Below are 27,127 nucleotides of genomic sequence, written 5' to 3' on the forward strand. Positions count from 1 at the left end.
AAGATTTATTGCTTTTGCCTGTGTCTTTGTGCAGGGATGTGCATGCACATGCAGTGCCTACAGAGGGCAGAAGAGGGCATTGCATCACTTAGAACTGGGGTTACAGGCAGCTGTGTGCTGCCTTATGGGTGTTTGGAACTGAATTCAGGTCCTCTGCAAGAGCAGCAAAGGCTTTTACTGCTGAGCCATTTCTCCAGCCCCTGCCGTTCTTTGATAGTGTGCCAAGAGTTGTGATGTTTCCCTAAAGGTAGATAGAATATGGAGCCTGAAAGTTAAGAGTATTTCATACTCCATTGCAATACAACCTACTTGTCTGTCTTGCGTTTTTATCTTTGTTTTTTTACCCAAGCATAATTTTATGTTACTTTGGCCATTTGAAAATTTGGTTATTGACAAAATTGAATTTTATATTTGATTATATAATATTTGAGATCTAATAACATTTGACATCTTATCGACAAAACCTCTTAGATATGGAATGGTGTCAAAGCTCAGCTGGCAGATATCGGTTCTAAAATTGTAATTTTCACTTGAAAGCTGAAGTTTCTTTATTAGTAACAACTACAGTCAGCTATTTTACTTGAGGTTGACCCCTGGTGTGACAGCTGCATTTTGTTCATTTTTGAGGAAGTGTCTTTCATCTACGCAAGAATACATAATCATAATTTGAATGTGAATCATATTTTCCGATATACACATTAAAAACTTGGCTGGTGCAGCTTGCAACTCAAAAGTATTAGTTTTCCTTGATCCCTCCACTAAGGTTTTTTTTTTCTTTTATATGATACTGTCATTAAAAAGACATGAACTCAATGTAAGATCTTTTTTAAAGGGCTTTTTACCACTACATCAGGAACTTTGCGGCCAGATATGATGGTTTGTGTCTATAATACCTGCATTTGGGTGGCTGAGGCTAGAGCAGTGCCATGAGTTTGCAATCAGCCTGGTCTTTACAGCAATGATCCAGTGTGAGACTTTGATTCCAAAAGCCAGACTGAAACCAACCATTCAACAAAGAAACAAATACACCTCTCTCCTGGCCCTAACATTTGCAAAGTGATTTAAAGGGTGGGAAGATAGACTGGTACTCTTGGCAGAGGGGCTGGAAGTATTTGTGGTCATTTGTCTTTTAATCTACCCCAATACAAATATCCCCCATTAAAAACAGTCAAAGTAAAGACACCATCAGTGCAGATGAGAGCTGGTCTGGGGCTAGGACACGGTGGTAGGAGTCCTTGCCTTGCACACCCGATGCCTGGAGGTGAACCCCATGACTGCCAAGACAGAACTATTAATTTTGGAATTAAAATCTCAGTGGAAACTAAGGGAGTAGGTTAAAAATCCTTTTATACTTCACTTAATTATTTTATTACATTGAGTTGTGTGTGTGTGTGTGTGTGTGTGTGTGTGTGTGTGTGTGTGTGTATGTACATGTGCTCAAGTGCACATACACAGGCCATAACTTGAATGTGGTGATCAGAGAACAACTTGAGGTAGTAAGTTTTCTCCTTCATGTGGGTCCCAGGGATTGAACTCAGGTCATTAGGCTTGGTGGCAAGTGCCCTTCTTCTCTTGCTGAGCCATCTCACAGGCCCAGAACTTGATGGCTTTAAAAGGTAAACTTTAGGTTTCTTTTATAACACCAGTGAAAAGAGTTTGAAACACAGTTGGGACTCTTCAAACTTCAGTTTCTTCTTCACAAAGATTACTCAATTATTTATACATATGTTATCAAACTGGGGGGAGGAGAGTCCCAAAATTTTCACTTGAGAATCCTTTAGAAACATTTTAACACCACAGGCCTTCTTCAGAACATTAATTTGTGTAGTCAGATGGAATACATTGAATTTGCTGCTTGGGTACACAGTTTAGTGTGTCTGGTGGCTGGATACACACACACACACACACACACACACACACACACACACACACGTATTGTAGTTTCAAAAATGAATAAAATTTTTGTAGATATAGTTTTGAGTGAAAACGAAAATGTCATAAAATAACATAACTTGTGAAGTGGCCGTTCATTTAAATTAATTGACGTTGTATCAAAGCTGAGTCTACAGTTTTGCACTTGATGCTGTCATTTACCTCACTAATCAGCCTTGCACAGGATAGATTAGTGATTATCCGTATGTACTAAATACCAGAAAGGAAAAGTCAAGAGCCTTACACCCTCTTTAATTCATCTCCTTCTCTAGGCTTTAAGTGTTCTTTGCCTCCCATCTTGAGTTTTATAGTGGGTAATTTATGCTTTCTAGCACTGGGAATGTTATAACAAATAGGCCACAGAAACTTAGCACTCAGCCCTAATAGGCACAGGTGCAGAGACTTTACGTCCCCACTACTCAGAATGACTCCTTGAATTCGTAGGTTAAGGAATTATTTTCTAAATTGAATCCTCTTATTTGTTAAATCTATCAGTTGAAGGCTGTTAGACTCTACTTTACAAATATCTGTAAATTACAGGTTCTAGACCACTATCTACTTTGCTTTTAAGAATTCATAGCTTAGAAAGAAAGTTAAACATCTCAGTAGTTGAGGGAACTAAGCTGCTTGAAGTATTTTATAGTTAATCTAAATACAAATTTTTATTTATATTTAGAATTGTGACTAGGGAAAGAAGTTTGTCACTTAACTGCCCCCAATACTGCACAGTATCATATAACTTGATGCTTAACAAATATCTAAATGTGTGAAAGGGAGGCCTCAGACAACATGTAAAATTGTGCTTATACGTGACAATGTTGTCCTTCCATGTAACTACATTCCATTCTGTCTGTATTTCATAAAGTTTAGGAAGTATGAGTTCCTTTGGTCCACGGTTGTCTCCTGATGGAACACACAACTCAGTTTCTCTAATTAGTTTTAAAAACGAGGATAATAAATCGGAGGGCTTCCATCAACTCCTGTTCAGAGTTTGTGTGTTCAACAGTACATCCAGATTGGCTCTAATCAGCACTGCACTGGAAGAGGTGGGGGGAGGGGGGCCTCCAGGTCCCAGGCTTGACATGGAGTCCTGCTATGTGGCCATTGTTTTCTTGTGCTGGCTGTCATTTCACTGGTAGATTTCATTGAGAAGTCTCAGCTTCTCTCCACCTTTGCATTTCATAGTTGGGATCAGTTCCAGAGAGCATTTTACACATTTTTGTAAATTTGCAAGAAAATAAGCACATTTTTTTTTTGCTCTGTTAGAAGAAGAGACACGTTGAAGGTTTCAAATCTGCTTCTCTTAAGAGGTGCACCTGGGGAGGCAAAGTCCCCAGGCAAGTCCCCCTGACGTTAGCACTAACATGGAAAACCACTGATACTGACAAGAGTTTCTCCGAAATTTACCGAAGCTACATTGTAAAAACAATGATCATTGCTTCCTTGCTAACACAGTTGAAGATGACATATTTTAGCATTCAGATGACAGGAACACAATGCCTGTCAGAGGCACACAAGCACTGTTACTACCATGTGTGTTCTCTAAGAGAACGGTGCTTTCATGCCATGCATTAGAAAGCACTGGGTTCTGTGCACTAATCATATGTCTCACATTGTAAACTTCAATAGAATTGATAAATAATGGTTTAGAAAAGATTGAAAGCTCTACCTTTTTTATAGATTGAATATGTATTTTCAGTTGTGTTAAAAGTGTAATGTGTATTATTTATATAGTCAAGACAAATCAATTTATAGGAAGTTAGCAGCATTCCTAATGCCCTCTTGAACATCTTCTCACTTAGAACAAACCCTTTCCTCCAGAGAAATCTCTGTGACTTTTATGTTATGGGAAGAATTTCAGTTTTATGTAAATGCAGGCTTTTGGTGTATATGCTTTGTGGCTGGCATGTTTGTCTCAGCTTGTGTCTGAGGTTCATTCATATTGCATGAATATGTAGTTCCTGCTCATATTTCATTTTTTTTGAAATACACTGCAATGTATTTATTCCACCTTCTGTCAGTTCAAATTATTTCCCAGTCCCCACTTACTGTAGATAACACTACAGTGAATACTGTAGAGGCTTGAAAGGTGCTGGCTACCAAACAACCTGCAGTAGGAACAAATTGAGACTTGATTTCATCCAGCAATCTACAGAACCTTGGTTACTGCTTTAACATCTGGGTACCAAGACAGGTAGCATTGAATGGAAAGGCTGAGAGTTTCTGAATATGTATCCAGGGCTCCTGTAGAATGGGCAGGCCACACCCCACAAGGGCCCAGATCAGTGATTCCTAGCTCTTGTCTGAGCTGATCCCTCAGTCAGCTGGAGGTAGTGGCTTCAATTGTTTTATCCCCCCTTTCCCAAGAGATCACCTGTACCCAAGGTTAGCCATCATCTCAGTATGTAGCAGAGGGTGACCCTGACCCTACTCTCTCCACATCCCAGGACCTGGTTCAGTTCTCAGACTCTACATGGTAGCTCACAGTCACCTATAATTCCACTTCCAAGAACTGTAAGGCCTCTCTGGCTTCTGTGGGCACCAGGACTGCATGTGGTGCACATGCAGGCAAAACATCATATACATGAAATATAAGTAAATGATAAATCTAAAAATAATTAAAAAATCTACTTGGGAAGTCTTCATGCCCAAAATACAGGTTTTTATCTAAAAAAATTTATTATTTTTACCTTATAAAATTTGGATATGATATGACAAAGACATAAAATATGTGTGTGTTTATAATTTTTCATATGATCCAGAGCATTTTACTGAAAATACCTTCCTTTTATCATCTTTCCTTTACTCTGATATTATTGTAAATCAATACAAATGGATCCTGTGATTTGTTTGTTCAATTAAGAAACCAATGTCTTTTCAAAAGAACAGTTTAAAACTTACTAGTTTCCAATTATTCTCTTTCTGTCCAGCCATGCTGATTTATATATTAACTTTACATTGACCTGCCTTATGAAATACATTGTTTCTATCATTGTACCTGTTCATCCATTGGTGTTTTTGTTACATTTGGCTATGTCATCTGCACAAAATTTCAGGGTTTGCTTCTTTAGTTTATACCTCTTTATTTTTCTCTTGCTTTATTGTACTATGTGAAATGTGCATGTAATAATGAATTAGAATTGTTGAATGTGTGATTTCTTCATTATTTATTTCTGCCTTTTTGGGTGACTTTGGATTTTTTCTTTGTTTTGGTAACATGGTGAATTAAACTAAATGCTTTTCAAATATTAGTTCAACTTTGCATTTCCAGAGTGTCTGTCTTGTACTCTGTCATTATCTTTGGATAGTGACACTCTTGCCTGGTATTTTTGTATCAGTCTTTAAGGGAGATTGATCAATAACATCTCTTTCTAGTAAAGTTCTTAGTAGGTTTTGGTGTCGAGGTGGAGCTGACCTCAAAGTGGAGAATAACTTCTTACCAATGAAAAATTTTGTATTAAGTGACAGTTTACAAAAAGAAGAGTCTGTCACTGTAAGCATTTAGAACTATTATGTTTGATGAAGAAGAAAAACAATTTTATTGACAATTTGGAAAATTGGTTTTTCAGGAAATTTCTTCATTGCATATAGTTTAAAACCCTTTTTGGCATAAGGATATTTGTTTCATGCTCTGCATTCTATTTGTATTCTCCTTCCTCATTCCTTTCTGTTTTTTACTTTGTCAAACATATTAACATATTTCTTTTCTGTGTTTTACTGTTTTATTTTAGCTTATTGAAATGAATGCCCAACACATTAGTATTTACATTTCCTCTGACATAACCATTTAACCACATAAAGTGATTTCTAAGCATTTTCTTTACTGCATCCAACAGTTTAGAATAACATGTTCATATTGTCATTCAGTTTAGAGTTGTTGCTTCTTCTTTGCCTCATGGGTTTGTATAGAAATATATTGCATACGGGCTGATGTTCGTATAAGGGAGAACATGTAGTTTTGTTTTTGTTTGTTTTTTTTTCTGAAATTGTGTGACCTCACTTAACATTACACATTATAAGTCTACCCATTTTCCTGAAAATGTTGTGATTTCATTTTTCTTTAAAATTGAATAGTATTCCATTTTATTTTTATTTATTATTTAATTGGTTTTTCTTTTTCTTTTTTTTTAAAGGTTTATTTATTTATTATGTCTACAGTGTTCTGTCTGCACATATCCCTGCAAGCCAGAAGAGGGCACCAGATCTCATTACAGATGGTTATGAGCCCCAATGTGGTTGCTGGGAATTGAACTCAGGACCTTTGGAAGAACAAGCAGTGTTCTTAACCTCTGTGCCATCTCTCCAGCCCCCTTTTTGGCTTTTCAAGACAGGGTTTCTCTGTGTAGCTTTGCGCCTTTCCTGGAACGCACTCTGTAGCCCAGGCTGGCCTCGAACTCACAGAGATCTGCCTACCTCTGCTTCCCAAGTGCTGGGATTAAAGGTGTGCACCACCACGGCCAGGCAGTATTCCATTTTATATCTGTACTAGATTTTTATTATCCATTTATCTATTAATAGACTACTAGATTGGTTCCATTTCTTGCTATGGTGAATGCTAGAGCAATAAACAAGGAGGTACAAATATCTTTATGGTAGTGTATGTAGCTCTCTGGATGTGTGCCCAGCTTTGAAATAACTGTGTCATATGATATTTCCATTTTTAATTTTTTGAGGAATATTGAAACTGAATTCTACAATTTCTGTGTTAATGTACAAACCCACCAACAGTGAATAAAGATCCCTTTCTCTTCACATCATCTATAACATTTGCTATCTTTTTATTGCGGCATGTGGTTTTGCCAATTTTGTTAACAATTAAGGGGTTTTAGCTTTGTTGTCTTATTTCCAGGTCCTCTGTCCTACTCTGTTATTTTACCTGTCTATTTTTATGCTGGTATCACTATAGCTCTGTAGTATAGTTTGAGGATGGGTATTGTAAAATGTCCTGTAGCATACTTAGTTTTCAGAATTGTTTGGTTGTTTGTGGACATTTGCGGTTTTGTCTGAATTTGTGAACTGTTTTTCTAAATCTGTGAAATATGAAGTTGGAATTATGATGGATACAGAATTAAATCAATGATAAATTTTGGTAGTATAGTCATTTTAATAATAATCTGCCAATCCAGGAGCATGGGAAGTCTTTCCATTGTCTAGTATGGTCTCTAATTTTCCTTTTCATTATCATGAAATTTTTTGTTATGGAAGACTTTCTCTTTGGTCAGGTATATTTCTAACTAGTTAAATTTTGGAGTTATTAATATCAGAGTATTGTTTGTGTATATAAAGACTATTTTTAAAAAATATTGACATTGTATCCTGTAACACTATTGTATTTAATTAGACTCAAGAGTTCTAGTAGACTGTCTTTTTTAAAAATAAGCCGGGCGGTGGTGGCGCACGCCTTTAATCCCAGCACTCGGGAGGCAGAGCCAGGAGGATCTCTGTGAGTTCGAGGCCAGCCTGGGCTACCAAGTGAGTTCCTGGAAAGGTGCAAAGCTACACAGAGAAACCCTGTCTCGAAAAACCAAAAAAAATAAAAAAAAAATAAAAATAAGTTATCATTTCATAAAGACAGAATATTTTAGATGATTTTTCACATAGTACAAACTCTTGAAATTTATCCACATTGTATCAATGTTCCTTTTTGTTACTAAGGAATGATCCATGGTATGGATATATCTACTGAAGGGAATTTTATTTGCTTTCAGTATTATTACTATTACAGATAAAGTTGCTACTTCCAGCAGTTTTGTAGGTTTTTTTTGTGAATACAGATTTTTGTTGCTGTTGTTTGTTTCGTTTTTGAGGCAGATTGCCACTGTGTGTCTTAGGCTGTTCTGGAATTCACAACCCTCTTGCCTTGGCCTCCTATATTACAGACATATACCACAAGTGTTTGGACTTCAACTTAGGATTTTGCTATTGAATAATGCTCAGGAGGTTCTTTGGTAAATGCATGCATATTTTTTTTTCAGAAACTACTAATTTATCTGCCAGTAAGAATGTATTTATGCTTTTCTACATCTTCCCTATTTCAGGAGGTGTAAAATGGTAATTTTATGCTTTAATTGACTTTTCTTAGCCACACTGACCATCTTTTGGTGCTGTTGTCCATTCCTGTATCCTACTTAGTGAAATGTTTCTGCTTTTTGCTCATTTTTAAATGACTTCTGAGTTTTCTCATATATTTTGTACACTGGCTTCTTGTCCGGTCGTTGACCTATTCTAGATTAGTCAGTGCTGTTACCACCCAGAAGATTTAGAGAACTTAAACCCTTGAGCCTAGTTTATCTCATCCCTGCCTCTTGTGTAAATGCAGGCCCTGATCCCCTCTACAGGTTTTTATTGTCTACTCTACTATTTTAGTAATAGGTATTAATTCACTCACATTTTAAACCCTTTTTGTGTTCTTTAATTATGGACCATCTCTATTTTGGACCTTCTATCTAAGATTAGCCTCTTTCTGCACCCAAATTTACTCTGGTATTTTTTCCCCTCTCGAAATTTAAGGCAACAGCTGATTTTCATACATGTGTTGTGGAAAAGGGAGGTATACCTACTTTCTTATACTTTTATTTATTGTTATGTATTTATTTATTTGGAGATAGAGTCTCTTGAACAAAGGATCCTCCTGTCTGTCTTATGTTGATATGATGGGTGTGTGCAGTCACCTCTGGCTTATGTCTTGGTTTTAGTCACCCTACTCAGTTATGGCCTGATTTCTCTTCTTTGATGACAAACTGAGGCTTTGCTATCACGGCTTTTCAGATTTTCTTTGCCTTGGATGTGTGCTGTGTCACTGTGATATGTTGTAGCCAGGAGCCTCTTAAAGTAAACGGCAGTGGTCTATATTATTGTACATGACCGTCTTCTACATTGTGGGCTATGGCTACTTCTCTGCTTCTCATTGGTAGAACATGCCACAATTCCTGATTTCTTTTTATACTTGATATATTTTTTCTTGCCTTTTTGCATACTTTCTCCTTGTTTGTTTGTTTTTGATAAAAGGCTTCTCTGATGTAAGCATTCCCAGAGGCTACTCTTAATTCCATTTTGAACTAAAGTGAGTTTTTGTTGTCTTGGAATCCTGCTGTGCAGTGGCTCCCTAGTACAGTTCCACCTGAGTGGGTGACTTAGGTAGAGATGCTGCCCATTTCTCCACTAGACAGCCACTGGACTTCAGCTGCCCAGTTGCCCTGGTTTATATGCATCTTCAGCTCGTGCCAGTTACATGTAGGTTTGTTTAAAGATAATTTTAAAGCTGTCTGCTGTCACTGCTGTAGAGGCAGTGGGACCTGGGGGAAATGGAGCCGATAAATGAGGTTGACTGAAAGTCTCATGCCATAACCAACTTTATTCAGAGCATCAGACAATTTATACTCTGAGAGTTAAGATAAGTCACCTGAATAATGTGTATAATCACAAGGATAAGCCACATGTGGAAAAAACATGTGTTTCCATAGAGGCATATAAACAAATAACAATCAACAGCTGTAATGAATCATCGGAAGAAAACTCACTCCTTTCTGCTACACTTAGGAGGAGCACAAAAACACATTCCAAGAACAAGTCTGTGTTTTGAAACAATGGAGGTCACAAGATTTGTCTGTTGTTTTCTTGGCATTTTCTCAAAAGCACTCAGAATTATCCTGACATGACTCCATTCTTGGGCCGTGTTCTGACAATCTGCCATTTATGTTTAATTTTATGTTTTTATGAAGCTATGTGATATGTGTGATGTAAACTTTTTCTATAGAAATATAAAATTCTATATAGGTGAATAAATTAATTGTGGTGGATTGGTTATATTGACCAAACTTTAAGATTGAGGAAAGATCTGTAGTGATGCAGAAAGTCTTGTAAGAGGGATTCTTATATTTTTTTTGTTTGTTTGTTTTGTTTTGTTTGTTTTTTGAGACAGGGTTTCTCTGTGTAGCTCTGGAGTCCTTCCTGGAACTCACTCTGTAGCCCAGGCTGGCCTCGAACTCACAGAGATCCGCCTTCCTCTGCCTCCCGAGTGCTAGGATTAAAGGCGTGCACCACCACTGCCTGCCTTGGATTTTCATACTTTTAACAACTGGCACCAAGCTAGAACCTGTCCTTGTATTACAGTTGGAAAATTTTTCTATTCAACAATGTACATAATCTTCATTTAAGTTCTAATTTAAGTAGCAGCATTAACCAAAGTTCACAAGTTAATATATGTGTTTATTGGGCACAGAAAAGCTCTTTGGCACTCAAATAATCTGCCAGAAAATATAAGTAAGATTCATTCCTGTGTCTCAAATCATATAATGAAGAGCACCTTTCTTCTTATTTCATACTGTTTTTTTAGACAGGGACATCCTTGCTACCCCCGGTCGTCCTAAAACTTGAGATCTTCCTGCCTCAGCCTCCCTAGAGCTAGAATTGTAGGTGTACATCCATGCCTGGGTTAGGAAACGGTTTTAATAAATCGTTGAAAATGAATCCAAATGTGCCTTTGTGCTTTTCCCTGAGAGTATAAGTTTTCAAACTTAAAAAGAAGTCTTTTGATGGTGTAATTAAATGACAGTTTTAAAATATGCGGGCTGTTTTCTGTAGGTAACCCTGGCTCTCCATTTATAGGAAAGCCCAAGAGCAAGCAAGAAGCCAGGGAAGTCGGTGACCTCTGTGAGACCCTTCCCAGATGATCTTCATAGTGCAGCAACACTTGCTCTCCAGTGACTTAACTCTTGCACTGCCCCAGCCCTGGTCCTCCGTAACATCATAGCTTGTACTTTGGTGGTTCATTTCTTGTAGAGAGAGACCATCTATTCTCGGGATGGGGTTTGTTCACTCTGGCTTACTGTAGCAGAAGTCCAAATATTTTTCACTATGCAAACATACCATAGGCATTAGGTCCTAGTGTGTGGGATCTTCAGCCTGTCACAAATTTTATTATGCCATCTGCTTCAACCTGAGCAGTGTGTCTTCTGCCGGCAGACTTTACTGAAGTTGCCATGGCTCAGAATAAAAAAAAAAATCAGTCTTGGCAAAAGAAACTTGCTTTTGAAAAATAATAATTGATCATGCCTGCTGTAGATTTTAAAATAAACACTTGAAAGAATTCCCAGAAGCTTCTTCCCTCTTTTTCATGGGTGACTAAAGGTAGCTGATATAATGGCAAATTTTTGGTAACTTTGGTAAGTAAATAAGTTTTCTGTTTTATTTTTAAAAATGGGTGATGAACTCTTATTGGGGCACAGGATGAAATATTTTCATAGAGTTCATCATTGGATGCTTTTTACCTTGTCTTTATCCTGGAATGGTATTTCAAGTGACTGTATTCTGTGTGTCACAAAGATGATAGCCACATAATGAAAAAGCGTCCTTGTCACACAGTGTTATTAGGTACAGGATTTTGTGTAATCCTGTCCTCTATGAATTGGAACCAATACCAGTGGAGGAGTTGTGTGGGTAAGTGTTTATTCTGCAAATATATGTTGAAGGCCTACTCTGTGCAAGGCATTCCTCTAGAGGACAGAGACCTGGAAGTAAACAGAATTTTTGTTTGGATCCCTCCACTGGGGAGTTTTACGTTCTGTTTACTCCCACTGGCTGAAATGGAAGTGATTTGACAGTGGATGATTTATCAACAGCATGGAAGTGCTGTCCTAGTTACCATTAACTGTCAGTTTGACACAGCCTAGAATCCACTGAAAAGGGAGTCTTCGTTGAGTGATTGTCTTTATTAAGTTTGCCTGTGGACATGTCCATTTTCTTGATTGGCAATTGATGTAGGCGGGCCCAGCCCCCTGAAGGAAATACATTCTGTGGGCTGGTGGTCCTGATCATAGACCTGAGAGAGAGTGAGCCAGAGAGCAAGCTGACAAGTTGCACCCCTCCTGGTTCCTGCCTCCGTGTTTCAGCCTTGAATTCCTGCCCTTCTTTCCTTCAGTGATGGACTATGGCCGGGGTCTAAGCCCCATAGACCTTTTTCTCTCCAGGTTGTGTTTGTTCAGAGTGTTGTATCTATCAAAGCAGGATAATGAAACTAGAATAAGAGCTCTGAAGAGAAGCAGGGCAAGGGCTGCCCCCAAAGCAAGGTGGAGGGTCCTATGTGGGATAGGCTATCAGGGAGGGCTTCTGCATGGTAAGGTTGAGTAGGCATGAATGAAATAAGTGAATGTGAATATTTTGACCTGGCTGGTGGTGTGAAAGTGACAGTGAGGATGTCAGTATAGCTGAGGCTAAGGGGATGAGGAAGAGGGGCAGAGCTGTTCTCGACATAACACTTATGAATCTTTCTGACACATAGTTGTAGACAAAAAGTTGCATCCCTGATACTTTGCAGAAATATCTAGTTAGGACTGACTGTTTACACTGCACGGGAACAATTGACCATCTGCATGGCAAAGGTAGGGTTGACTGCATCCACTGCTCAGTTAGGACTGTTTATGCTGTAGAGTTAGGATTGACCATTTGCGTTGCACAGTTAGTTAGGGTTGATGACTGTCCACACCGCTTTCAGTTACCTTTACGTGGAGCCATGTTAATCGCTATGGTGATGTTCTGCTTTGCAAAATGAAAATAATCATTTTTGGTGTTGTTATTCTAGGTGTAACAGGAGTTGGCCAGGTGGAAGTTCAGTCTAATACTTTTGAGAAACATTAACACAAAATTAAAGAGAAATGTGGCTTCAAGGCCCCTCTTGTATCTCAGAAGAGGGCAGAGCTGCTGCAGTTGGCTTAAACACACTAGCATTGTTGTTATTAATCTCTGTGTCCTCCTAGGTAAACATCACCACTTTGGCAAGTACAAATGCTGACCCTGCCCACACACCTCAGCTCAGCTCCGCTGTGATTCCCACTCTGCCAAGTGAATCGCTTTTACTATCTCCAAACAATGGGAACCTGGAAGCTCTTCCTGGACCTGGCGCTCCATCTGTCATGGATGGGAAGCCTGCCTTTGAGGAACTTGATCAGCTCATCAAAAATATGGCCCAGGTAAGAGCATTTCTCCCTGTGACTAGCACTGGGTGTGTTTAAGAAGGTGCCTGAGTCCTGGATAATTTGAGGAATGCAGTAGCATTTATAACACCTGAACAATTTTGGAGTGAAAAAGAATTTTGGGGAATTTGTATAGTTCAGATTTTTCTATTATCTTATATATTTTTTTTAAGATTATAATATATCATTTCCCCCTTCCCTTCACTCCTGCCAAACCCTTTTAAATTCATGATCTCTGTCTCTCTTTTTAGTGTTGTTATACACACACACACACACACACACACACACACATGCACGTTGAGTAGATGACATCAATGAAATATTTTTACCTGGCTGGTAGTGTGAGCACTCTGACTGTGTGGGTGCAATGAGGTTAGAATAGCTGGGGCAAAGGGAGTGAGGGACAGAATTCTGGGTGACAGGGCAGAGTGATCTGGACAAAACACCCATGAATCTTTCTAACGTGAAATTGTAGATAAAAGTTACATTCCTGATAAATGTACTTAGGATTGATCATCACTGCTTTCAGTTAGCTTCCTCTCCTCTCCTCTCCTCTCCTCTCCTCTCCTCTCCTCTCCTCTCCTCCCCTCCCCTCCCCCGCCCTCCCTCTTCTCCTCCCCTCCCCCCTCCTCTCCTCTCCTCTCCTCTTCTCTTCTCTCTCTCTCTCTCTCTCTCTCTCTCTCTCTCTCTCTCTCTCTCTCTCTCCTCTCTCCCTTCTCTCTTTCTGTGTGTGTGTGTTCGTGTTCCTAAATACATAAATATGTCCTGCTCTGTCTGTATAATATTACTTGTGTGTTTATGTTTTGAAGACTGATCATTTGGAAAAATGATCACATTTTAAATTTGGTATTTTATGCCACATTCCAGAAATATTCTTCTGGAAAAATGAAATGTTCTATTCTAGGTGATGAGTGTTAAACTGTTCTTTTTCTACTTTCTTCTTTTTGATAAACAAAGTAATGTCCCAGTAAGATGACTGTTAGCTGTAATAATGTTTCTTGTTTTGTGCAGCTTTGATTTTGAGATTTTTAGTTTGATTTTGATTTTGCTATGTAGTCTGGGTTGTAATGCTGGATTGCATTCCCTGTGTAACCCAGGCTTGTATACAACTCTCTATCCTCCAGTCTCAGTCTCATGAGCTCTGATTTGAAAAATGTGCTTGTGCTGCCTGCTTGTAATTGGCTTTTAATTTTATTTCCTGTTTTGTTTCCTGAACAGGGTCGACATGTGGAAATATTTGAGCTCCTCAAACCTCCATGTGGAGGCCTTGGGTTTAGTGTTGTTGGGCTCAGAAGTGAAAACAGGGGAGAGCTGGGGATATTTGTACAGGAGATTCAAGAGGGCAGTGTGGCTCACAGGTAAGACTGTCACAGCAACTTCCTTGTTTTTCATGTAACATTCAGGAGGGTTTTGATCACTTTGGGGGGGAAATGAATACTACCCAAAAAAGCTGAAATAATCAGTTATTTTAGAAGTCAATAATATTTTGGGAGTATAAATCAAATCCATTAAAGTGAGTCACAGGGTGGGTAAGATGGCTGAAGTGTTTACTGTGCAAGTGTGAGGACCGAGGTCTGGAGCCCCATTAAAAAAAAGAAAGAGGAGTACCCTTCCTTGCCCCGGACCCCATCCCTGGGCACCAGCCACTCCAGGGAAGACCTGCCCAACTTGGCCCCAGGTTCTGGCCACCGGGCAGGTTCCCTGCTAGCCCCACCGGGAAGGATCCCCTTCTCCAAGACCCCTGGCAGACCCTGCAGTCTCCACGCCCTGCCCCCACTCCCATCCCCCTGAGCCCCAAGCCTCTTCCTGAGACTTAGAGGCCGGCCCCCAGCTCCCATCTTGCTCCGGACTTCCCTTTTGGAAAACTGGTGAGTGCCCTTCCTTGCCCCGGACCCCATCCCTGGGCACCAGCCACTCCAGGGAAGACCTGCCCAACTTGGCCCCAGGTTCTGGCCACCGGGCAGGTTCCCTGCTAGCCCCACCGGGAAGGATCCCCTTCTCCAAGACCCCTGGCAGACCCTGCAGTCTCCACGCCCTGCCCCCACGCCCATCCGCCTGAGCCCCAAGCCTCTTCCTGAGACTTAGAGGCCGGCCCCCAGCTCCCATCTTGCTCCGGACGTCCCTTGTGGAAAACTGGTGAGTACCCTTCCTTGCCCCAGACCCCATCCCTGGGCACCAGCCACTCCAGGGAAGACCTACCCAACTTGGCCCCAGGTTCTGGCCACCGGGCAGGTTCCCTGCTAGCCCCACCGGGAAGGATCCCCTTCTCCAAGACCCCTGGCAGACCCTGCAGTCTCCACGCCCTGCCCCCACGCCCATCCGCCTGAGCCCCAAGCCTCTTCCTGAGACTTAGAGGCCGGCCCCCAGCTCCCATCTTGCTCCGGACTTCCCTTTTGGAAAACTGGTGAGTGCCCTTCCTTGCCCCGGACCCCATCCCTGGGCACCAGCCACTCCAGGGAAGACCTGCCCAACTTGGCCCCAGGTTCTGACCACTGGGCAGGTTCCCTGCTAGCCCCACCGGGAAGGATCCCCTTCTCCAAGACCCCTGGCAGGCCCTGCAGTCTCCACGCCCTGCCCCCACGCCCATCCGCCTGAGCCCCAAGCCTCTTCCTGAGACTTAGAGGCCGGCCCCCAGCTCCCATCTTGCTCCGGACTTCCCTTTTGGAACACTGGTCTGGCTGAACCAAGTGTGCGGATAAGGCCAGTAACGAAGCACAAGGAGATGGGCAGACGTCAAGGCAGAAACATATACAACAAAATGAATAGCAATACAGCATCACCAGGCCCTAGCCCTCCTCCAACACCTAGACCTGAACATCAGAAATTGGAAGAAGCAGAAGAAAACAGCCTTATGAATGACATCATGAAGAAGCTAGAGGCTTGTGTAGAGGAAAAGACAAAAAAATGTGAAGAACGCTGTAAACAACTAGAGGAAAGGGCAAACAAATTAGAAGAAATCAATAAAGTCCTGGAAGAAAACAATAAAATACTGAGAGAAAATCAAGAAAAATCAATGAAACAAATGAAGGAAACAGTCCAAGACCTGAAAAGGGAAATAGAAAAAATGAAGAAGACACAAACAGAGGGAATGCTGGAAATAGAAAATCTGAGAAAACGATTGGGAACTTCAGATGCAAGTATAATCAACAGAATGCAAGAGATGGAAGAGAGGATCTCTAGCGTTGAAGATACAGTAGAAGAAATACATTCATCAGTCAAAGAAAACACTAAAGCCAACAAAGTCATGAACCAAAATGTCCAAGAAATTTGGGACACCATGAAAAGACCAAACCTAAGAATAATAGGGGTCGAAGAAGGAGAAGAATACCAACTCAAGGGCACAGAAAATATATTCAACAAGATCATAGAAGAAAACTTTCCCAACTTAAAGAAGGAAATGCCTATGAAGATACAAGAAGCTTATAGAACACCAAACAGACTAGACCCCCAAAAAAAGTCCCCTCGCCACATAATAGTTAAACAACTAAACGTACAGAATAAAGAAAGAATATTAAGAGCAGCAAAGGAAAAAGGCCAAGTGACATATAAAGGCAAACCCATCAGAATAACACCCGATTTCTCAATGGAGACTTTGAAAGCCAGAAGAACCTGGACAGATGTAATGCAGACACTAAGAGACCATGGATGTCAGCCTAGACTAATATACCCAGCAAAACTTTCAATCACCATAGATGGAGTGAACAAGACATTCCATGACAAAGCCAGATTTAAACAATACTTATCCACAAACCCAGCCCTACAGAAAGCACTAGAAGGAAAATTCCAACCTAAGGAAGTCAGATACACCCTCGAAAACACAGGCAACAGATAAAGCCACAGCAGTAAACCCCAACGTATAGAAGTACACACACATCACCACCAAAAAATAACAGGAATGAACAATCACTGGTCATTAATTTCCCTCAATATCAATGGACTTAATTCACCTATAAAAAGACATAGGCTTACAGAATGGATACGAAAGCAGGACCCATCTTTCTGCTGCATACAAGAAACACATCTCAAATTCGAAGATAGACACTACCTAAAAATAAAAGGCTGGGAAAAGACTTTCCAATCAAACGGTCTTAAGAAACAAGCGGGTGTAGCCATCCTGATATCCAGCAAAATAGACTTCAAACTAAAATCAATCAAAAGAGATCAAGAAGGGCATTACATACTCATCACAGGAAAGATCCACCAAGATGAAGTCTCAATTCTGAATATTTATGCCCCAAACACAAGGGCACCCACATATGTAAAAGAAACATTACTAAAGCTTAAATCACATATAAAACCCCACACATTAATAGTGGGAGACCTCAACACCCCACTTTCACCACTGGACAGATCTCCCAAATTGAAACTTAACAGAGAAATAAAGGACTTAACTGATGTCATGACTCAAATGGACTTAATCGATATCTACAGAACATTCCATCCTAACAAAAAAGAATATACCTTCTTCTCAGCACCCCATGGAACCTTCTCTAAAATTGACCACATACTTGGCCACAAAACAAATCTAAACAGATACAAAAGAATTGGAATAACCTCCTGTGTTCTATCAGACCACCATGGTCTAAAGTTGGATTTCAACAACAACAAAAACTACAGAAAACCTGCAATCTCATGGAAACTGAATAATACCCAACTGAATCACCAATGGGTTAAGGAAGAAATAAAGAAAGAAATTAAAGACTTCCTAGAGATCAATGAAAATGAAGACACCACATATCCAAATTTATGGGACACTATGAAAGCAGTACTAAGAGGGAAATTCATAGCACTAAATGCCCACATAAATAAGTTGGAGAAATCTCACACTAGAGACTTAACAGCATACCTGAAAGCTCTAGAACAAGAAGAAGCACAGTCTCCCAGGAAAAATAGACGCCAGGAAATTATCAAAGTGAGAGCTGAAATCAATAAAATAGAAACAAAGAGAACAATACAAAAAATTAATGAAACAAAGAGTTGGTTCTTTGAGAAAATCAACAAGATAGACAAGCCCTTATCCAAACTAACCAAAAGACAGAGAGAGAGCATCCAAATCAACAAAATCAGAAATGAAAAGGGGGACATAACAACAGACACTGAGGAAATCCAGAGAATCATCAGGTCATACTTCAAAAACCTCTATTCGACAAAACTGGAAAACCTAAAAGAAATGGATAACTTTCTGGATAGGTACCACATACCTAAGTTAAATCAAGACCAGATAAACTATTTAAATAGTCCAATAACCCCTAACGAAATAGAAACAGTCATTAAAAGTCTCCCAACCAAAAAAAGCCCAGGACCAGATGGTTTCAGCGCAGAATTCTACCAGATCTTCAAAGAAGAGTTAATACCAATACTCTCTAAATTGTTCCACACAATAGAAACAGAAGGAACATTACCAAACTCCTTCTACGAGGCTACAATTACCCTAATTCCTAAACCAAACAAGGATACAACAAAGAAAGAGAACTACAGACCGATCTCCCTCATGAACATTGATGCAAAAATACTCAATAAAATACTGGCAAACAGACTCCAAGAACACATCAAAACAATTATCCACCATGATCAAGTAGGATTCATTCCAGGGATGCAAGGGTGGTTCAACATACGAAAGTCCGTCAATATAATACACCATATAAACAAACTCAAAGAAAAAAACCATATGATCATCTCACTGGATGCAGAAAAGGCATTTGACAAAATCCAACACCCCTTCATGATAAAGGTATTAGAGCGATCAGGAATACAGGGAACATACCTAAACATAATAAAGGCAATTTACAGCAAGCCAACAGCCAACATCAAATTAAATGGAGAGAAACTCAAAGCAATTCCACTAAAATCAGGAACGAGGCAAGGCTGTCCACTCTCCCCATACTTATTCAATATAGTACTTGAAGTTCTAGCCAGAGCAATAAGACAACATAAGGAGATTAAGGGGATACAAATTGGAAAGGAAGAAGTCAAGCTTTCCCTATTTGCAGATGACATGATAGTATACTTGAGCGACCCCAAAGATTCCACCAAGGAACTGATACAGCTTATAAACACCTTCAGCAACATAGCAGGATACAAGATCAACTCAAAAAAATCAGTAGCCCTCCTATATACAATGGACAAAGAAGTGGAGAAGGAAATCAGAGATACATCTCCCTTTACTATAGCCACAAATGGCATAAAATACCTTGGGGTAACACTAACCAAGCAAGTGAAGGACCTATATGACAAGAACTTTAAGTCCCTGAAAAAAGAAATTGAAGAAGATGTCAGAAAATGGAAAGATCTCCCATGCTCATGGATAGGCAGGACTAACATAGTAAAAATGGCAATCTTACCAAAAGCAATCTACAGATTCAATGCAATCCCCATCAAAATACCAACACAATTCTTCACAGACCTGGAAAGAATAATACTCAAATTCATATGGAAAAACAAAAAACCCAGGATAGCCAAAGGAATCCTGTACAATAACACAACTTCTGGAGGCATCACGATCCCTGACTTCAAGCTCTACTATAGAGCTACAGTAATAAAAACAGCTTGGTACTGGCATAGAAACCGACATGTGGACCAATGGAATCGAATTGAAGACCCTGACATTAATCCGCACACCTATGAACATATAATTTTTGACAAAGAAGCCAAAAGTGCACAATGGAAAAAAGAAGGCATCTTCAACAAATGGTGCTGGCATAACTGGATATCAACATGTAGAAGGCTGCAAATAGATCCATATCTATCACCGTGCACAAAACTTAAGTCCAAGTGGATCAAGGACCTCAACATAAATCCAGCTACTCTGAACCTGCTAGAAGAGAAAGTAGGAAGTAGTCTTGAACGCATTGGCATTGGAGACTACTTCCTAAATAGAACACCAGTAGCACAGACTCTGAGAGAAACAATCAATCAATGGGACCTTTTGAAACTGAGAAGCTTTTGTAGAGCAAAGGATACGGTCAACAAGGCAAAGCGACAGCCTACAGAATGGGAAAAGATCTTCACCAACCCCACATCTGACAGAGGACTGATATCCAGAATATATAAGGAACTCAAGAAATTAGACATCAAAATGCCCAACAGTCCAATTAAGAAATGGGCTATAGAACTAAACAGAGAATTCTCAACAGAGGAAACTCAAATGGCCGAAAGACATTTAAGGAATTGCTCAACATCCCTAATCATCAGGGAAATGCAAATCAAAACAACTCTGAGATACCACCTTACGCCTGTCAGAATGGCTAAGATCAAAAACACTGAAGACACCTTATGCTGGAGAGGATGTGGAGCTAGGGGAACTCTCCTCCACTGCTGGTGGGAATGCAAGCTTGTACAACCACTTTGGAAATCAATATGGCGCTTTCTTAAAAAATTGGGAATCAATCTCCCCCAAGATCCAGCTATACCACTCTTGGGCATATACCCAAGAAATGCTCAACCACACCATAAGAGCACTTGTTCAGCTATGTTCATATCAGCATTGTTTGTAATAGCCAGAACATGGAAACAACCTAGATGCCCTTCAACTGAAGAATGGATAAACAAAATGTGGTACATATACACAATGGAATACTACTCAGCAGAAAAAAACAATGGCATCATGAGGTTTGCAGACAAATGGATGGATCTAGAAAAAATCATCCTGAGTGAGGTAACCCAGACTCAGAAAGACAAACATGGTATGTACTCACTCATAGCAGGATACTAGACATGAAACAAGGATGAATTGTCTGCTACTCACATCACCAGGGAGGCTACCCGGAAAACAGGACCCCAAGAAAGACACAGGGATCGCCCAATGACAGAGAAATGGAATGAGATCTACATGAACAGCCTGGACATGAATGGGAGTAATGAAAGGCGAGGGTCGAGGGAAAGAGAGCCTGGGGGAGCGGGAGATCCCAGCTGGATCAACAACAGAGAGGGAGAACAAGGAATAGGAGACCATGGTAAATGAAGACCACATGAGAACAGGAAGAAGCAAAGTGCTAGAGAGGCCCACAGAAATCCACAAAGATACCCACACAACAGACTGCCGGCAATGGTCGAGAGACAGCCCGAACTGACCTACTCTGGTGATGGGATGGCCAAACACCCTAATTGTTGTGCTAGAAACCTCATCCAACTACTGAGGGATCTGGATGCAGAGATCCATGACTAGGCCCTGGGTAGATCTCTGGGAGTCCAATTAACGAGAATGAGGAGGGTTTATATGAGCGAGAATTGTTGAGACCAAGGTTGGATAAAGCACAGGGACAAATAGCCAAATGAATGGAAACACATGAACTATGAACCAATGGCTGAGGGGTCCACACTGGATCAGGCCCTCCGAATGGGTGAGACAGTTGATTGGCTTGATCTGTTTGGGAGGCATCCAGGCAGTGGGACCAGATCTTGTGCTCATTGCATGAGTTGGCTGTTTGAAACCTGGGGCCTATGCAGGATTGTTTGGCTCGGCCTGGGAGGAGGGGACTAGACCTACCTGGACTGAGTCTACCAGGTTGACCTCAGTCTGTAGGGAAGGCTTTGCCCTGGAGGAGATGGGAATGGGGGGGGGGCGTTGGGGGGAAGGTGAGGGGGACGGGAGGGGGGAGAACAAGGGAATCCGAGACCGATATGTAGAACTGAATTGTATTGCAAAATAAATTAAAATAAATTTAAAAAAAAAAAAAAAAAAGAAAGAAAGAAAAAAGGCAGGTGAAGAAGTCCATGTCTCTAACCCAGTTCTGGGGTAGCAGAGATTGGCCAATGCCGGAGTCTGCTGGCCTGCCAGTCTAGCCAGGAAGATGAGCTTCGTTTTCTCTGAGAGACTGTCACAAAAATGAGGTGCAGAGCCATAGGGGACACTTGATGTCCACCTGTGGCCTCCCTACACAGGTGCACAAGCAGTCATGCACATACATAAATACATCACACACATACACACAAGTAAAATGAGAGCTTTTAAATTGTCATAAACTAATTACATTTTAGTTCGGAAAGAAACTTTTGAATATAATCTTTTCACTGTTACATTTTGGGCTCCTTTGGAGTAGAAATCACCAGGACTGCCCCATTATAATTTGAGCTGTGCTTTATTAATATACTCAGAGCAGAAAGAAATACATGTTTATGTAACAGGCTTTGTCAGACCACCAGCCCCCAAATCATGACACAGAGACTTATTATTAGTTATGAATGCTCAGCCTTATCTTATGCTTGTCCCACTAGCTCTTATAAATTAATTTAACGTGTTTCTCTTCATCTACATTTTGCCTCAAGGCTTTTTACCTTTCTTTCATTCTGTATGTCCTACTCCGCGTCTGGCTGGTGGTTTATTTTTAAAATAAAGGACCTATTATAATGAGTGCTAAAGTAGCCAGTAGTTGAGGAAAAAGTGGCCTTTGACAGTGGTTCAGGGAGCAGTGGAATTGCCACAAGCACTGGAGTCAAATCATGCAGTAGAAGCTTTAAAACCATGTGTGTTCTACAGTAGGTGACCTGAACACTTAGGCCACAGGAACTGTCATTTCCTTGAGTGTTCACATCTTTCGTTACTTCATTTCTTTCCTTGATAGAGATGGCAGACTGAAGGAGACAGATCAGATCCTCGCCATCAATGGCCAGGTCCTAGACCAGACAATCACACACCAGCAGGCCATTAGCATCCTGCAGAAGGCCAAAGACACTGTGCAGCTCATAGTCGCCAGAGGCTCCTTGCCTCAGGTCTCCAGCCCCCGAATTTCCCGCTCTCCATCTGCAGCCAGCACAGTTTCAGCCCACTCAAATCCAGTGAGTAGACAAGGAACAGGATGCATCATCTGTGGTCCTTTTCAGCTGGGCTCCCTCTCTGATGCCTGTCATTTCCTCATGTCTCTTAGAGGTTTTCTTGCTTTTAGTTTTTAAGATTTTTTTTTTAAATATATTCCTACTTGGGATATTTATTTCTGAATTTTGATTAAGTTTTGAATTTCTAAAATAGGCTTTACTTTGCATGATACTTTGACAGCATTCATACAAAATAGTCTCTTAGTAAAATTTACTTTGCCAGTAAGTAGATAAAAATCTTTATTTTGATTTGTTTTGTTTTCCTTTTTCTCCCTTCCCTCCCTCCCTCCCTTCCCTCCCTCCCTCCCTCCCTTCCCTCCCTCCCTCCCTCCCTTCCTTTCTTCAGGGTGTATGTGGTGAGTGTGTGTGTGTGTGTGTGTGTGTGTGTGTGTGTGTGTGTGTGTGTGTGTATGCATGCACATGCTTGATGGTATGTGGCACCATACCTCATGTGGTTACAGTTAGCAGTTAGTGATGGTATAGACTTACACAAATTAGCATCCTGCCTCAAGGCATGATTTGACAGAGGACTCTCCTAATCTAGTGCAGCTGTTGTGCTGGAACTTCTTTTCAAGGAACTTTTACAAATATCTTGCAGAATCAGTGCCTGTTTGTGTGGGTTAAATGCAGTCACACTATAGTGATATATTGATAACCATAGGAAGGATCATATCAGTAGTGGGTGTGGTCTTTTGAAAGGGAAGTATACCAAATGAAAAAGCTGGACTTGGTTAGCACTCATGATTCTGTATGAACTCCGTATTTAACACGAACGAACTGCTCATCTCAAGCTTTCATTTTAGATTCATTGGCAGCATGTGGAAACTATAGAACTGGTAAACGATGGGTCAGGTCTGGGATTCGGCATCATAGGAGGAAAAGCAACTGGTGTGATAGTCAAGACCATTTTGCCTGGAGGAGTGGCTGACCAGGTGAGCTACTGTGATAGATGTTTTTCTGTTCACCCAGAAGTGTGGCTTCATCATTTAGATTTTCTGTTAAAAGAAGGAAAATTTCATCAACTAAGACTCTTTTGTTTTATTGAACTGACCTTCAAGTATTCTCTAAGACTTGGAAGAGAATACTTGAAAGTGGATAGGGATCTTACTTAAAATACAGTTAGAGGCAATGCACTGAACATCCTGAAGAACCAGGGACTGAATCAGGGTGAAAGTTTCAATCCCTGTAGAAACTTCAACCCTTTGTTTGATAGTTATATATTTGTAAACCTAGCAGCTGTCTACAACCACATTATGTAAAATGTACATTATTGTTGAGGTAAAACCAACCCATCTTGTCCCTTTAGTGCTGTGCTGTGGGATGTTCTGTATGTTAAATTTGTTGCTCTGATTGGTTAATAAATAAAACACTGATTGGCCAGTAGCCAGGCAGGAAGTATAGGCGGGACAAGGAGAGAAGGGAATTCTGGGAACAGGAAGGCTGAGTCAGGAGAGATGCTGCCAGCCGCTGCCATGACAAGCATCATGTGAAGATGCCAGTAAGCCATGAGCCACGTGGCAAGGTATAGATTTGTAGAAATGGGTTAATTTAAGATAGAAGAACTAGATAACAAGAAGCCTGCTGCGGCCATACAGTTTATAAGCAATATAAGTCTCTGTGTGTTTACTTGGCTGGGTCTGAGCGGCTGCGGGACTGGTGGGAGAGAGAGATTTGTCCTGACTGTGGGCCAGGCAGGACCAGAAAAAACTCTAGCTACAGTGCTGGGTTCCTGTTTTCACCTTTGTTTAGGGCACACGGCGTGTTTTCTGTTTAGTTTGTTGAGGTGTTGGTGTTTATGAAATGTGCCATTTATTGTGTGTAGGAAATCGCTCAGTGCATTTATTACCTGTGTTTAATATTTTAACTTTATAGAGCTATAAAGCTATTGTTTTCACTCACAGATTTGAACTTAAATTGGAAGCTGAGTTCATCAGTCATCCTCATATTCATGAATGAAAGCCCCAGTTAAGCAGCAACTCTTTAAATAGTGGTATTAACAGTAACATAACATTTCAGTGTTAGCCAACATCTAGCAATAGCAAATGAACTTCATATGCTTGAGAAGGGAGAACACCATTTATATATTTTCCTTAGTACACATAAAATATAAAAACATTCAGCTTTAAATCCATTAAAGTTAAATACACAGTTAATCCTTAGTTGGACTGGCCACATGCCTGGTGTGTCCCTCAGCCACATGTCACTGGTAACTGGCACTGGACAGTGCAGAGTAGCCTGTCATTTCAGAGTTTTTCAGATAATGATCTTATCTCTCATCTATCTGAATTTTCCTTTCACTAGTATGTTATCTGCAAATGCATTCTTTGGCATATTTATCATTGAAATGGCCAGATAGAAACTGTAGGAGCATTCAAGTACTTTCTTGTATTTTGTATTACAATCTAATTAATATGAGCTGTGTTTGAATAGTTGTTGGAGCCCACTGAGGTTTCCTAGTAGCTTTACCCAGTAGGACTGCATAAGAGGATGATTGGACCATGGGCCTGAGTACCAGGTGTTTGTAAGTATCTAGGAAGGGGGAGGTCTTTACCCCTCCCCTTGGCATTGTTATAAAAACCCTTTTGAATAAAGTTCGGGGCTGGTGGGTTATTGACCCAGGTCCTCCCAAGGCTATCCTGTATTCTGTCTTTCCTCTTGCCTTCTAGTTATCTCTTTCTTCTAATATTTCTCACTTCTCCCTACTCAAGAGTACCCTGGGTCATAAAAGTGGGGGCAGGTCCACCAAAAATAGTAACTTCATACTTCATCTATGCCTAATGACACTTTCTTCTTGTTCTTCAAAAATAAAAAAGTCACACAGAGTCATCTTTTGTCCTTGTGAATTCTTAACTAGAAATCAAATTGAAAAAAATCACATTAGCTATTGATTTAACAAATGTAGACAATTTCTAAACAGTCTTATTAAATAAGAAACACAGAGCCAAGTACAGGGGTGAAAGCCATAGAGATCAGAGAAATAGCCACCAGCTAACCTTAGCTCACCACATTGCTGTAGCTTCCCAAGAGAGCCTCTTCCAGTCTAACCTGTGCCTTTATTGCCTTCCTGTTCTGCCTTCTCATTGGCTCCAACCCTAGCCACATGACTTCCTTGACACTGCCTTTTTATACAGACCTCCAGGTCTCTATGGTTGGTATTGGGATTAAAGGTACATGTCACCATGCTTGGCTGTGTCCTTGACCACACAGAGACTCTGCCTGCCATGTGATTGGATTAAAGGCGTGTGTTACTACCACTGTCTGACTTCTGTTTATGGCTGACTATGACCTCTGATCTCCAGGCAAACTTTATTTATTAACATACAAATAAAATATCACATTTCAGCACAAATAAAATATCACCACAAATAAACTATCTGTGAGTTTCATTTGCTTTCACAACATTGAATGGTGCTAGAGTGATTCAGAAGACAATTAATAGTACAATTACACATTTAATTCCATGATTGACATATGCCTTATTATTTCCTTTTTTATTATTGTCTCTAGATCATTTAGAATTTTTCTAGTGCAGTTATAATGACAGTGCCTTAATTATTTGAACTCTTTTTTTTTTTTAATGCAGCATGGGCGATTATGCAGTGGAGACCACATTCTAAAGATTGGGGACACGGACCTGGCAGGAATGAGCAGTGAGCAAGTAGCACAGGTCCTCAGGCAGTGTGGAAATAGAGTTAAGCTGATGATTGCCAGAGGTGCTGTAGAAGAAACTGCAGCACCCTCCTCTTCGGGTATCACCCTCTCCTCTTCTCTGGTTTCTACATCAGAGATGCGTGTAAGTAGCTGAAAACAATGAATGTAAAGGTCTAAGCAAATAGCATGCAGAAGTTAGACTTACTGATATGGAATGTAAGTTTTTAAAAAAGGAACAAAAATATATGTAGAGATAGCAATGTTTTATTTATTGACAATAGCTTGCTTAAAGATTCTAGGTGACAATTTCACACTTTCCTGTAAGTAGCCTTTTTATAAGGATAATATTTTGAAGCACATATGAAATTTTAGGGTTCTGTTCCCCTAATGCCCATATTTGAGTCTGTCTTTATCTTAATTAGAAGCCTCTTTGTGAACTGGGTCATCATTCTAATCACAGCCTTTCAACAATTTTTCTTTAGAAAGTTTATTTGTGGAAGTTGGGAACTGGGAGGTTGGATTGTAGGAGTGAGGTTTAAGAAGCTCCTTGTGTCATTGTTTTAATATATGCAAGCTATGAACTATTACCAGATTGTGACGAGTGGTTGTCATTGTAAATATTTGGTTAAAACAGCAGCAGCTGTGCTTTGGCACGGTACAGGAACATGGTTCGTTGGTGGTGTGTCCCATTTGGTCTTAAATTGGATATGGAAAATTTCAAAATTCTTGGAAGTTAGAGGTCATCTCAGTTGGTTTAAAGGCCA

The 27,127-nt window shown here is 40.3% G+C and overlaps 1 protein-coding gene across 16 annotated transcripts in view; it reads left to right on the plus strand.

The window, feature by feature from the left end:
* The window catches only part of Mpdz (multiple PDZ domain crumbs cell polarity complex component), a 175,362-nt gene that overhangs the window by 37,956 nt on the left and 110,279 nt on the right, over positions 1–27,127 (plus strand). For all 16 annotated transcript variants that reach the window (XM_052714985.1, XM_052714990.1, XM_052714983.1 and 13 more), the window contains exons 4-8: positions 12,687–12,899; positions 14,121–14,260; positions 22,463–22,676; positions 23,516–23,644; positions 26,296–26,505. In XM_052714985.1, the coding sequence (XP_052570945.1) occupies positions 12,687–12,899; positions 14,121–14,260; positions 22,463–22,676; positions 23,516–23,644; positions 26,296–26,505 (906 nt within the window). The remainder of the gene's footprint in view (positions 1–12,686; positions 12,900–14,120; positions 14,261–22,462; positions 22,677–23,515; positions 23,645–26,295; positions 26,506–27,127) is intronic.

Source organism: Peromyscus californicus, unplaced genomic scaffold (genome assembly GCF_007827085.1).
Source record: "Peromyscus californicus insignis strain IS unplaced genomic scaffold, ASM782708v3 Scaffold_5__1_contigs__length_169319896, whole genome shotgun sequence".
In the NCBI taxonomy this organism is placed as follows: domain Eukaryota; kingdom Metazoa; phylum Chordata; class Mammalia; order Rodentia; family Cricetidae; genus Peromyscus; species Peromyscus californicus.